The sequence below is a fragment of the Budorcas taxicolor genome, chromosome 9 (genome assembly GCF_023091745.1).
Source record: "Budorcas taxicolor isolate Tak-1 chromosome 9, Takin1.1, whole genome shotgun sequence".
NCBI classification, from domain to species: domain Eukaryota; kingdom Metazoa; phylum Chordata; class Mammalia; order Artiodactyla; family Bovidae; genus Budorcas; species Budorcas taxicolor.
In genome coordinates this window covers 77,437,030-77,451,892 of record NC_068918.1, presented here as the reverse complement: position 1 = coordinate 77,451,892, position 14,863 = coordinate 77,437,030, and the positions used below count along the sequence as shown (strand labels likewise).

Here is a 14,863-nt window from a genome sequence, read left to right as displayed (position 1 = left end):
TTATTCCTATCAGCAGAGTGAAAGTTTCACTATACTCTCTGCTGGACATTAGCCCACTTTTATGTCTTATGTTTTCATGCTTTGTTTGTCACGAAAGTGTCAACAGTGATGTCACATTGATTCAATTCAAATTTCTTTGGTTATTTATGAGGATTAAAAATTTTTCATGTTTTTAGCTTTTGGTAGAGCTAAGTTCTGAGAACTAACATATTTTTTGCACATGTTTTACTTTTCTCTATTGATTTATGTAAGTTCTTTATGTAACAATTTCAATCTTTTACTGCCATTTCTGCTTCAAATATTTTCCCCATTTGTTATTTAAATTATGATTTTTTTTTAACCTCAGAGAATCTAATACTTTTTTCTTTGTGATTTCTCCCACTGAGTTTATCTTTAAAATCCTTCCTCAACCTCAAAGCAGATTCTATCTGCACAATATAACATAAATCTTATCTATTCATTGGAGCATGGAGGCCTAGTTGGGGTCATAAGGCAAAATCATTTTAGTTTATTTTTGTAAAATTGTAATACCATTGATTTACAAAGTTGAGTTAGTTTCAGGTGTACAGCAAAGAGATTCAGTTATATATATATATATTCTTTTTTAGATTCTTTTCTATTATGGGTTATTATAAGATATTGAATATAGTTTCCTATGCTATACAGCAGATCCTTGTTGCTTATCTATTTTAAATATAGTGTATATCTCTTAAGCTCAAATTCCCATTTATCCTTCTCCCTCTTCCCCTTTGGTAACTGTAAATTTGTTTTTTATGTCTCTGAGTCTATTTCTGTTTTATAAATAAGTTCATTTATATCATTTCTTTAGATGCCACATATAAGTGATACTGAACAGTATGTTTTATTTATGCTGTTTTTAAAAAGAAAGAAAAGAGAAGACGAGAAAAGAGGGCATAATAAAAGGGCAAATATCCGTAGCCCTGAGATTCGAGCGTGTTGGCTGGATCTGAGTCTCTGGGTCGAAGAGGAAGCTTGGCAGAGACTTGCCTGTGCCCTCGTGGTGCTCCAGGGTTTCAGCCTGGTGTTCTGACCACAGTCAGGAAAATAGCTGGAGGCCTAGATTTGCTCACAACCGCCCCAGTGCAAGTTACAACTAAAACAGGAATCTCTCCTATCTCACCTGACCATCGCAGGGATTAAGTGCCCGGAAATCCAGGCATGAAATGACGGGGAGCCTTTTTGGGGAGGGAGGCTAAGTGTGGGAGGCTGGGCAGCCTGATTCCTTACATCTTTTCCTTCTGCCCCCACATGCACGTTTCTCATTCTTATGACCTGCCACCAAGCCGTGGACACTAACGTATAAGGAAGGGGAAAAGGGGGCATTTTTAGATTTCCGCTCAATCCAAACACACTGCAGTTTTTCTCTTTATTTCCTTGAAACTAAATTTACACGAAGAGGTAGGACACAGCAAAGCTCAAACCAGGTAAAATATAGGTCTTATTCCAGTAGAATCTCCCTACGAAAGGCTTGTGTCTAGAATAAGAGTTTCAAAAAAAAAAAGAAAAGAAAAAATGCCGTAAATGAGGAGCAGCTGTTTCTATTATGTTTAATCAAACTCTTAGGCCAAGAGTTCAGATGTTGCACTCCCATGGACTCCCAGGGGAACACCAAAGTTATGATGTGGTAAGCATATCTAATGAATGAGGAAAAAAGAGTATTATTTCCTATATGTTGGCTGTGGAGGCATAATTTAGAAAAGGGAGCAGCCGACAAGAAATCAGAAGTTTTTAGAATCAGTTCAGCTACTCTGTGACCTAATCTAAATCAATTTGCCTCTTTGAATTTCAGTTTCCTGTATATATTCCTATCCATATAGCCATCTATACAGAGGGCTAATGTAACATATATGAAAGCATTTTTTAACATTATATGGAACTATTGAAGTGTGCAGCACAGTATGTTCAACTGAAATAAAAATTTACCTCTGACTCCTAAACTATCCAAATAAACCACTGCTTGCAGTTTTAATTTGCAAATTCAAAAATATTAATTTGAAACTACTTTAATTTTAGCATGTATATATTTGAATGCCAAGTAATATACATAAAATCCTCTTTGAACATGAATATCAAGACTGGATATTAATCACAGTTTAGCTGGCCAATGTTATTAATAAATACCATTTATAATTATGGAAACTTTTGACCTTGTAATCATTTTAGTGAGAGGAAGACTCTAGATGCACAGGTTAATTATTTTCGGTAATAAATGATTACCGTTTTTCTTGGGATATATGGATGGCCAGTCCGTTCACGCTGGTGCTCATGAGGCTGAGGTCAAATATTTGCTTCTATGACAGTTAGTGTTGCCATGTTCTCAAATTGGCCTGAAGCAGTCTAAGATGGACAGGTTTCTGATCCATCATCCTTGCTAGAAAAATTAAACAGGTTCCCTTATTGATGGTGATTCAGTGCTCTGGTGTCTATCCATGCTTACGTGGAGGTCAAATAATGATTAGTATTAAAGAGAAGGGATCACAGGACCTGGAAAGAAAAGACTTGTGTTAAGAAAACAAATAAAAGAACTGTGTGTATCTTGGGTAGAGTAAATGAGAACTGGGTTCCCCACCTTTTTTTCACAGCATGGCACATCTAGAAATGGTTGGATCAGTGTAGCACTCTGGTGTTGACTGGAGGGAATTGGGGGCCTAGTCCCACTGCTTGTGGCCGCATGGAGAGCGGAGGGCATCTACTGGGAACTCTGCCTCAGCCAGCAGGCTAATCTCAACACATCCACACATTCCAGCTGGCCCTCTCTACCGTCTAAGTCAGCTCTTTCACCCCATCATCTCATTTCTATGACTTACATCTCTACCCGAGTTGGAAATATTTGAGTTAATGCTGTATTTTCCCTTAGCTCCTTTTGGTGCACTCAACTCAGCAAATATTTACTGTGCAGAGCACTGTTTTCCACTGATTGAAATCAGTCATGCAACCAACTTAAAGTTTTGGCTTCTGTCCTTCTTCTCCAGTCTCATGGCCAACACCCCAACCCATCCCTCGGGCACACGCGGGATGACTAACAAGAGTTTTGCCTTGCATTTCTTCCCCTATTATATAGTCAGAGGCAGAATTCCATTCAGATGTTCCCCATTTCCTGCACGCCACCCATCGGCCAAATCTATCACAGAGGCAGCAGGCAGGGAGCCCAGGGAGCTCAATTCTCAGGGATCAGCGTCTCAGAAGATGGAGTCTGCGAAGAAGGGTGGTGAATCGCGGGGGAGGAGGGCAAAGGGAGAAGAATCAGCTCACTTGCTAATTAATTTAGAAAGAAATGATTTCCTCATGTTACTTTCCTTTTCTGAAATGCCCTGAGGGAGCTTCTCATTGCCCTTAGAGTAAAACACAAATTTCTTCCAAAATCCTCAGCAGTCAGTCTCAGTCCTAGCTTGCCTTTTTGGCTATGCATCCTGACCCTGACACTTACTGCGCTACCACCAGCTCATTATTTAACATCATGGGACCTTTATTTCCTATTATACACGCAGGGCACAAGACCTTTCCTGCAGATCTGCTGAAAGGGCAGCCTGATCTCCGTGCTTTAGAGCTGCTCTGCTATTTTCTGCAAGTTTCACTGTGGCTAGAGCACAAACCCCACCTGAAACCTTCTTGTTAATCAGGTCTTCACTGATTTCTCACCTGCTCCACATTTAGCCCCTCTGTGTGCTGGCGAGTTTTTGTATGTTAGAAGAATTTGAATTGAGAGTTATTTGAATTTTTGAGTTCGGGCTGCCATGATGACAAGGCAATATGGTATTCTTGACTTCTGACATCCCTGAGTTACTGTACTGCTTTATTTTCTTTTTAAAAAATTCTTATTGGAATGTAGTTGCTTCACAATGTTGTGTTGTTTTCTGCTGTGCAGCAAAGTGAATCAGCCATACGTCTATCTCCTCTTTTTTGGATTTCCTTCCCATTTGTTAGATCACCACAGAGCGTTGAGTAGAGTGCCTTGTGTAATACAGTAGGTTCTCCTTGTTTATCTGTTTTATGCATAGTATCAGTAGTGTAGATATGTATCAATCTCCACTTTCCAATTCATCCAACCCTCTCCCCTTTCCTTTCTTGGTGTCCATACCTTTGTTCTCTACCTGTGTCTGTATTTCTTCTTTGTATTACTTTTTACTTACCTTTATAGCTGCAATGGTGGGATTGCTTTAGGGTTATCATGATCATTGAGTCATCACATGAGTCACCTCTTGATCATCAAATCAGAGCTTCAGCCTTGTTGTAATTATGTAACACACTCGGGAGAGATCATCTGATAAAGACTGAAAAAGGCTGTAGTCATTTTAAAACTAAAGTAGGTTACACAGCCTGGGAGAAATAATGGCCTCTGACTGACTGATGCTGTGTTTTGAATACCTTAACCATCACTTGCTACTGGCCCATACTAGTCTAAAGCCTTGAAGGAAAACAAGCAGGTATGGGAGAAAAATCAGGTTTGGAAAGACCTTGGGATTTCTTGAGTAATTCGTTATGGATACGGCTCCCCCTAGTGTACTGAGCAACACAGGTACCCCAATGTGCAGAAGCTGAGCTCAAGTTCAAGAGCTGAGTGTTCTTATCTCCAAACACCAACCTTATCTGAACAACTTGAGATCTCTCTCTTGCCACTGTTTTTCTTCCTACTGTTTAACAAACCACAGACCAGAGAAGACGAGGGGCAGATGTCTTGCACACGATTTGATTTGAGCACTATTGTCATGGAAGTACTGAATTGATCTGAGGGACCCAAATCAAATTAAAAAGCACAGACAATTTTAAAAGATTTTCTCAGGAGGGAGGGAAATGAAATTAGGGAGAATAAGCAAAATTAAAAGTTGACCCTTGTTAATTATTTGATGTTATTTGCCTTCATCTTCTATTTGCCAAAATGTTAATCATCAGTAAATACATTTTCCCCAAGCATATGGACCACTGTTGTGTTTTTCAGTCAATAAGCCGTGTCCGAGTCGTTGCAACCCCATGGACTACAGAACGCCAGCCTTCCCTATCCTTCACTATCTCTGAGAGTTTGCTCAAACTCATGTCCACTGAGTCAGTGATGCCATCCAACCATCTCATCCTCTGTTGTCCCCTTCTCCCCCTGGCCTCAATCTTTCCCAGCATCAGGGTCTTTTCCAATGAGTTGGCTCTTTGCATCAGGTGGCCAAAGTATTGCCTCTTCGGCACCAGTCCTTCCAATGAATATTCATGGACCATTGGAAGACCAAAAAATGAACCATAGCACAGGGAAAGAGACCCTTCCAATGAGGAAAAAATGACTTACATTAAAACAGCACTTCTCAGAGCATCATCTCCAGAATACTAGTTCCACCGGCTACTGAGTCTTACTCAGTAAGAGTTTCACAGCAACTAGTTTTGAGAAATGAAGGATTTGATACAATAAACTGATTCTTTTAGCTGCAATATTCCTTTAGGCCCTTGGCATGCTCAGCAAATGTCACTGTGTTGTGTGACGAAAGTCTTTGAACTTTGGCATTTCAACAAATTAACACAGGGCTTTTCTTCCATGTACATCTCACACACCTGGCCTGTGAATTATCCTTTGGGAACATGCACTGGACTAGAATTTTGTTAACTTTCAGTCAAAGACAGAGAACAAATAGGAGAGTGTGCCACGGGAGGAAAGGAAGCAGTACATTAGACACAAGCGGCAAAAAGGATGGCTGCAAGGAAGTCTGTGATCAGTGCCACAGCTCTCCTCTGCCTGTGGAACATTAGTAACACAACATATTACCGTCTCCACCCGTGGCGGTTCTGTAGCGGAAAGCAGATCCTCAGAAAGATTTGCCATGCTGAACACATCACCAGCCCACAGGATCATTCCCAGATTCCTCCCACAACATCAGAGCAGTGATGCCACTTCTGAGAACGAGAAACAAGACTCTAAAAAGTATAGTACCCCATCCTATCAGGTTTTCAGCTTTTATTGAAATTTTTCCTTGGAGCCCAAGAAAATAAAATCTGCCACTTTCCCCCTTTCTATATACCATGAAGTGATGGGACTGGATGCCGTGATCTTAGCTTTTTGAATGTGGAGTTTTAAGCCAGCTTTTTCACTCTCCTCTTTCACCCTCATCAAGAGGCTCTTTAGTTCTACTTTGCTTTCTGCCATTAGGGTGGCATGATCTGCATATCTGAGATTGTTGATATTTCTCCTGGCAATCTTGATTCCAGCTTGGGAGTAATCCAGCCTGGCATTTCACATGATATATTTCTGCATTGAAATTAAGTAAGCAAGGTGACAAATACAGCCTTGTTGTACTCATTTCCCAATTTTGAACCAGTCTGTTGTTCCATGTAAGGTTCTAACTGTTACCTCTTGACCTACAGGTTTCTCAGGAGACAGTTAAGGTGGTCTGGTTCTCCCATCTCTTCAAGAATTTTTCATAGTTTGTTGTGATCCACACAGTCAAAGACTTTAGCATATCCAATGAATCAGAAGTACATGTTCTTCTGGAATTCCCTTGCTTTAGCTATGATCCAGCATATGCTGGCAGTTTGATGTCTAGTTCCTATGCCTTTTCTAAACCCATCTGGAAGTTCTCTGTTCTGGTGAAGTCTAGCTTGAAGGATTGTGAGCATAACCTGCTGAAGTCTAGCTTGAAGGACTATGAGCATAAACCTCACTAGCATCCAAAATAAGCACAACCGTCTGGCAGTTGGAACATTCTTTGGCATTGTCTTTTTTTGGGATTGGAATGAAAACTGAACTTTTCCAGTCCTGTGGCCATTGCTGAGTTTTCCAAATTTGCTGGCATATTGAGTGCAGCACTTTAACAGCATTGTATTTTAGGATTTGAAATAGGTCAACTGGAATTCCATCGTCTCCACTAGCTTTGTTTGTAGTAATGCTTTCTAAGGCCCACTTGACTTCACACTCCAGGATGTCTGGCTCTAGGTGAGTGAAAACACTATCATGGTTATCTGGGTCATTAAGACCTTTTTTGTATAGTTCTTCTCTGTGTTCTTGCCACCTTTCCTTAATCTCTTCTGCCTCTGTTAGGTCCTTCCCACGTCTGTCCTTTATCATGCCCATCCTTGCATGAAATATTCCCTTGATATCTCCAATTTTCTTGAAAGGATCTCTAGTCTTTCCTATTCTATTGTTTTCCTCTACTTCTTTGCACTGTTCATTGAAGAAGGCCTTCTTCTCTCTCCTTGCTATTCTCTGGAACTCTGCATTCAGGACCATATCTTTCCCTTCCTCATACACAACCTGTACTAATACACAAGAATGGTTTTAAGCTCTTTATTAACGGGATCAGGAGTTAGAGAAAGCCTGTATTTAGTAGAAACTATGACTTGAAGAGGAATTCTATAACTCACAGCTAGATAAATTCCCAAAGAGAGTGTTGAAAAAATGGAAATCCACAGAGTGGTTTGCCTTGGATAATAACTCTGATGGATGTCCAGTAGAATGAGCATCTTCCTTTTGGCTTCATTCACATCTCAGAAGTGCTGCTTTCCATCGACTCATTGGTACGCTGGGCAACGACACTTAAGACATAAAGGACTGAGGGCATCTGCAGACCTGGACTTACATGTAATTCTATTCTCTTTTGCTGGGGACACAGCATTTAGGGCAGAAAACCTTGGTCAGCCCCAGAGGGACCGTGATTCTTAGTCTCTTAGCATATGGGGGTGGAGGGTGGGACAAGGTTCATCCTAGAAGCAGCTCTTGGTTGTCAAGAGACGTCCTGTTTTCTTCTTAATGCTTTCCAGCTGGGTTGACTTCAGGCCTGGGGAGGTCAAGTGATTTACTCAAACACCCAGTGGAATCAACCAGCTGGGACTTGAACTGGGGGATTTGCTGCTTTCCCTGGTCAGTCAACATTCCGCTTCCTGCTTTCTGCCTCTTCTCTGAACTGGACCCAGCAGCCAGTGGGCTGTGTCTGGTGCAGCCCGTCCTCCCAGCTGTCCCCACTCAGGACTGGAAGAAGAGGCATGTTACAGGTCAAGTCTCAATGTTCTGGCAGTGCAGCATCAGGCAAATTGCTCCATGCCTGCTCAAAGCATACAGTGTCTGGCGAGAGTCAGAATGAAGATAGCTACACCCACACGCCAAGACTGGAAAAGGAAAAACTTAGCTCACACTTTTCCTTTGCGTGCTGATTTTTCTTCCCTTTCCTTTTTTTTTTTTCCTTTTTCTTTCTTTCTTTTTTTTTTTTTTTAAAGGAGGGAATCCCCTTGTTTACAAGTTGAAATCCAAAATGCACAAGTGGTCAGTTCGCAATTCTGTGACCCATGAACATCTGTGGGCCTGGGTGCTCCCTGGGAATTGGCAGTGCCCGAGCTGTGAGCCAATCCTGCCCTAGCCAGAAAGGAATTCTTGGGTGAGTGGAACAGTCAGGGAGTGAGGAGGCCTGTGAGTGATCCAGGCCTCGTTGTCCTCTAGTTCAGGGGCATGTCTGCACTCAGCTTCAACTTGTTTTATGAGCCGCATTTGACTTTATTCTTTGACGTGGGTCCACCTGAAACATCTTATAGGAAGCAGAACATGACTTTTCATTTTGCCCTTAAGAAAAATAAAACTATAATTTAAGATGGGCAAACGTGGTCCAACTCTGTTTATCCAGAAACAAGAACCACTGTGTCCTTTGAGTGGGCTTCCCAGGTGGCGCTAGTGGTAAAGAACCGCCTGCCAATGCCGGAGATGTAAGAGACTTGGGGGTTCGATCCCTGAGTCTGGAAGATCCCCTGGAAGAGAGCATGGCGACCCACTCCAGCATTCTTACCTGGAGAACCCCATGGACAGAGGACTTGGGTGGGCTGCGGTCCATGGGGTCGTAAAGAGTCAGACATGATGCAACTGAATTAGCACGCACAGCAGGTCCCTTGAGTAGAGAGAAAGATTTCAAATATTTATTTTGACACCAGTCTCTGAGGACTGAAGTGTTTGGTAATCAACAGGGCCTCCATCTGGAGAAGAGGATCTTACAGCACCAACTCCTAGCAGAGCCACAGAGGGCACCTCCTGTGCTGACTTCAGGTGGCAGGTGGCATCGAGTGGGGCTAAATGTGCCTTATTTCCACTGATGCTAGGTCAGTAGATGGACTCTGGCGCTCTCACCGTTTTAGAGTTTTAGTTTGGTAGATACTCAAAAGTCAATCAAACTATTTAATATGAGTGGAAAAAGTTAGCCTGTGATGTGTTTACATCTTCCATCTGGATCTTGGTTTCCTCATCTGCGAAATGAGGAACCCGAAGACTGCTGGATCCTATTGCAGCTTGCGGGGGGGTGGGGGCGGTCTGTGATTTTTTAGGCTTGCGTCTCTCATCTGCTCTAACTTTTCTGCTGTAATCTGGGTGTTATGGGCTGAATGGTGTCCCCACAAAATTTGTATGTGGACCCCTAGTCCACAGTCCACCTCAGAATGTGATTAACATTTGGAGATAGGGTCTTTATAGAAGGGATCAAATTAAAAACAAGGTGGGCCTTTTCAGGGTGGGCCTTAATCCAGTAAGACTGGGGTCCTTATAAAAAGAGGATATTTGGATATAGACATGAAGGCACATGGAGTGAAGACCAACTGAAGACAGGGAATAGGTGGCCACGTGTAAGCCAAGGAGCGAGGCCTCAGAAGAAACCAATCCTGCCAATATCTTGAGCTCAGATTTCCAGCCTCTAGAATTGTGAGAAAATAAATTTCTGTTGTTTAAGCCATTCTGTGGAACTCTGTTATGACAGCTCTAGCAAACGAATACACTGGTTTACACCACAGTGAGCTTTCTGAGCTGTGAAAGAAGTTCCGTGTGTGTGTGTCTGTGTGTTTTTTAAACAGATTCTTAACCCTGGTGTTAGCTTAAACATGCCTTTTCTTTTGCAGGATATTCAAAATACTTTTAAAAATCATTTTCTTTGTTACCAGATGGAAGTAAGTTACTTTATTAAAATAAATCTAGTTTTTACTTGAAGGGAGTTTCACCATTTTGACATGAATCTTTTTCCTGAATGGCTATGGATCATCATTTTGCCTTTTAAGAAATACTGCCATTACCTATAAAATTCATTTGAGGCCAAATAGCTCATTGGATAGGCCTGCAGGTAACAGCCCATTTATAAAGAACTTCAGACCACACAAGCAGCTCCAGAGTGGGACAGAATCTTAGTTTTGTTTAGTCCTTTTGCCTTTAAAGTGCACTCAAACAGCCCGTGACCGGCTTACAGACAAATTAAGTGATAAAGAAAGGTAACCACTTATCACTTTGCTGTTTACGACTCTCAGATTCTTACTTGAAGTAAGGCATGTTATATTTTACCCTAACAGATTTTGCTTTCATTTAGTACCGAGATTCTGGTTCTTTTCTTTTACAAAACAGCCACGTGGAGTCAGACTGGAGTGTCCAGTCTCTACAAAACATGGAGACTCCCTGTCTCTCTGTAAGTCCCAGAGAAACTTCTCAGGGAGAGCATTTCCGGATCAGAAGCTGCTCATCTCGGGACGTGAGAGTCACCCAGCTGTAGAGGCACTACGCGTCTTGGGAAAGAGATCAGAGTACACACCAAACTACCTGAGATGGCAAGCCTTATCTTCCCATGTGACCACAGGTGGCAGCCTAGATCCCTCCGGTCAAGGCTGAGGATTCCAACCAAGCACCCTGACACCCAACCAACTAGTACATGAAACAACACAAGCAGCAGTCGCTTAGTGTCATCTAATTACAGGGGTGTTTCCAGATTTTTAACAATGCATCTTTCCCCAAATCACATCTTAAGGAAGAAGCATTGGCCCATTAAGCAGGCTGAGGGGGTAGTGAGAATCTGCAGGCACTTTTATTTCCAGCTATCAACAGAATGGGAAAAAATGTCAACTTATTTATATTCATTTATTTACACAGGTAATGAATAAGTTAAGGAACACTTCATCTCAAACACAGATTGCTTTTATTTTAGTTAAGCTAATGTTTCAGTTCCATATATACTTTTGAATTTCCATCAATGTCAAATACCATTTTTTCTTTCTTCTTGAAAAAAAAAAACAAAAACAAAACGATTTACAAGCACTTTTACGGCACTCAAGGAAAGTAGGCTGAAGGTTCATAATAATAATTTTCCTTTTAAAAAACATCCATCAGACCAAAATAAAATCATTTTAATTAACTCCTTCCTGAGTAACTAAAACCTTGGAATGTGCTGAAAGGTTATAATAAATAAGGCAGTCAAAGATCAACCAGCTTAAAATGTATCTTTTAAATTAAACTATGTAAAATGTACAATATATTTCATGAAGTACAAACTGTGTTGGGCTCAGGGCCAAAGAAATGTTGTCGTGTGTGCCAAATAAACTGATGAAATGCCTTGACTTCTAGGGCCCAGAGGCTGTTTGTTGGGGCAAAATTACATCAAGTCCTGGTAAGTAAATCAGTCAGCCTCTGATGTTGCAGTGATCACTGCTGACAATAATTGCTTTTGAACACACAGGTAGAAGTGCTCACATGCACTTGCATTAAGAGGAGGCATTTTTTTAAAGATGACCAATTGTCCTGATGTTCTGACAACAGCAGAGAATACTCAGCGGACCTTATTTTCAGATAGTGGGATTGCACAGTGTGTTAACTAAGGATTGTTCTGTATAGGCGGTTTCAAAGAAGTGACTCACAATGTACCAGGCAACAGCTCTTGTTCTTAAGTTGACTGTGATAGCTGTTCTCTGGGTTGATTTTTAAAGTAAGCCTAACAATAGGGCCCTGGTCTCTCTAGACAGGACAAAGGATATTTCCTCTTCTAAGCACATTTCCCTGCATCGCTTTCCTGCCCCAGTTCTCTGAGACAGAAAGGAGGCTCACAAGTGGCCAAATGCTGGACTCTATGCCTCTGTGGTCCCAGCCTTCACTGGACTCCTGCGGGGTGGAGCCTTCTCAATACATCTCATGATAAAGTAGCTTTAGTGCACACTTGACAGGTTCCAAATGACTTGCTTTATACCTTGGCTACTGTCCAATGTTAGTGAACGAAGAAAAAATTCTAGAGAGACTTGTTGGTTTCTGAAAAGTAGAAAATGTGTAGCTTGTGTAAAGTCTGAGTCTTATTTACTGTGAAGTATTCCCGACTCACACTTTGCTAGTGCTCCTGAAGGGCTGGCTCTAGGGGAAAAAACCTGAAGGAGACAAAATTTGCCCCTAGTATCCTGCCTGCCACCACCCACTGCACTGCTGCTTCTAGGCCGACTATGTATTATCTGCCCAGAAGTATACGTGTTTTTAGAAGGGGATGGTCACAGATGAAGACATTTCAAAATCCAAAGAAATAGATTGCTGATGATTGAACCAAGGCATCCGGAGAGGGGGCAGGTGATGGGAATGGGCTGGGGAGGAGATATTTTGAAGGAATGGGCCCAGCTTCTACTCAGATTACCTTGGGGGCAGACACTTACTCATGAAGCTGGCCAAGCAGTCTCTTATCTAGAAGCTCCTGCTTTTCTTACTGACCTCCTAGTAAGAGTTTCTCAGGAGGGAGCTGCTTCCATAATAAGTGGACTTCAGTTTGACTGCTGCTTGCACAGAACTCAGTATCACCTTCCACCCAAAACACGTACCTCTTAAGGGACCAGAAGGTGAAAGGTACCAGCTACTTGGGACCCTGCTGGCCAGGGGTGTGCCCTGTGGTCAGGCTTAGAACTTAGGCCACAGGAGTCAAGTGTCAGAGCTACAGTCAGTTCCTGGATTTCTAGGTAAAACAATGCTGATGAGAGATGTTTCATACTAGGGAAAAAGGACACAGTCATGCCATTTTCCTAGACCACATGTCCTTCAGAGTCCATCTGTCTTGCCTATGCTCGTCCTTAAACAGCCAACAAATTCTTTTCCCGGCTATGCTACTTTGAAGTCTGGCAGAATGGAGCTTGTGAACAGAATGTCTCAATGGAGCCTGCCACGCACTTTGACCTTGAGAGGTACTCAAGGCTCTGGACTGATCGAGGGTGTGGCAGAAGCCGACTTGCTCTTTCAGAGATAATACATGTGTTGCTCTGGGTGAAAGTGTCCCCCGAGATGGACCGGGGGCCGAATTCTTCCTGTGTGGGCAGAAATCACTTATCCAGGGACATCCTCCCTTTCTGATGTCCTTATCTGTCTTACCGTTTCCTCTTATAGCCTTCTAGAGTAGGCTTCCTGGGTCTCTGCAGTGGTTTTGTGTTTTTGCTGAAATATACAAGTCTGGACATTTTCAACCACCGAGGTAATACTTTTATAGGTGACAAATGATGAGTTACTGGGCTGTAGGCTCTATTTCTCCCTCTTCTCTCATTTATACTAGGGGAAGAAAAGCTATTTTATGACAAGATGCCTTGTGATGGAGCTGTCTAATGTACCTGGGAAGGACCCAAGGAGCCAGAAAAACACAGAATAAAATTAAAACAAATAAAACCCGCAAAACCGGGCATCTCCCAGTGACCCCAACCTGTGGGAACGTTTGTTCTTTTTAATGCTGTGAAGCATTAATTTCGTCCCTTAAGGATTTTTTTCTTCCCTCAACACACACACACACACACACACACACACACACACACACACACACACACACACACAAACTTTCTGGAAAGGGAGATTAAGCCACTGGAGGCAACACAGCGCTGGCATCACCTCTTATAAATATCTTCGAGCCACTTCGCGTCATCCTGTTCCTCGTCATCGATCGGCTCCTCGGTTTCCAGTGGGGTCGGGATGAAGAACTGGGGTCTCAACGGTGGGTGGCTGACGCGAGACTTGAGTCCGAACTTGCGCTTCAGCAGGTGGAACTGCTCCTTGACATAGTGGTAGAACTCGTACTCGTATCTCATTCGCTGGTAGAGAATCTGCACGGCCTCGGGAGAGGGGACGGTCTTCTTCACGGTCACAGTCATGTTCCCAAGTTTCCTATGCTCTGGAAAAGAAGCGGGGGTGCACATGAGCCACAGTCTGCAATGTCCTGGCTTAGAGAGGATGGTGGTGAGCTCCTGAGTTACCTGGTGCCCCTGGCAGCTCCCAAGGGGAGAGACTCAACCGACATACCAGGACTAGAAGGGAAAAGTGGCTGCCCAGCAACGCTGGGAAAGGATTCGTCGTATTCCAGGTGTTACTATCAACACAAGATGACTACACCTCAACCAGCTAACACCCCTTTCGCGAGATGTGAACTGATGGAACTCGGTCAGGATGCAGGGCTAACTGTAAGTGATACAATCTTTGGAGCAGCAAGACCTGCCTGCTTTTCAGCTTTTATTTCCTGTTACTTTCAGAAGGAAGCACAGAAAAAGACTGTCTCACCACTTTCTAATCACCTTGGTTTTTTTAATTTGAAAATATGGACATCCCGGGGATCTTCCTGACCCAAGGATCAAACCCAGGTCTCCTGCATTGCAGGCAGATTCTTTACCAGCTCAGCCACCAGGGAAAGGTCAGTTGTCTAAATGTCACCAGATTTTCAACATGTACACATGACAGGACTCATCAAAACCTGGTTTCTGTCCCCTCAGTGCTCCAGTCCAGTCAGATTGCTCTTGCTCCCTTGTTGCTAACTCAGTGGCATCTTTCAGGCCTTCTAGGACTTCTTAGCATGACCTCACAGCACCAAAGGCCACACACGCCACCTTGGAGCTGCCCTCCTGCAGCGTCTGCAGGAGTGTTTCCCTGGTGGCCTCCTGATTGCTCCTTCAGTGCTCCAGGCCCCGGGCTCATCCCTGTCTGTCCCTTGCATGGTAGTGCTCCCAGGCCTCCGGTCCTGCCTCTTCCCTACTCCCTTCCTTCCTCTCTGACCGGTTTCATTCAGTCCTCCACCCTCTAGTTTTCATACCACTGGGCACAAAACCTAAAGTTTATAGGAAACAGTTATAGCTTCTCAGTCCCTTTGTTTTC

The 14,863-nt window shown here is 42.9% G+C and overlaps 1 protein-coding gene across 1 annotated transcript in view; it reads right to left on the bottom strand.

Moving 5' to 3' along the window:
• Window positions 1-13,511: 13,511 nt before the first annotated feature.
• Window positions 13,512-14,863, bottom strand: part of UST (uronyl 2-sulfotransferase) — a 312,460-nt gene continuing 311,108 nt past the window's right edge. The window contains exon 8 of the mRNA XM_052645814.1: window positions 13,512-13,892. Within this exon, the coding sequence (XP_052501774.1) occupies window positions 13,609-13,892 (284 nt within the window). The 3' untranslated portion in view covers window positions 13,512-13,608. The remainder of the gene's footprint in view (window positions 13,893-14,863) is intronic.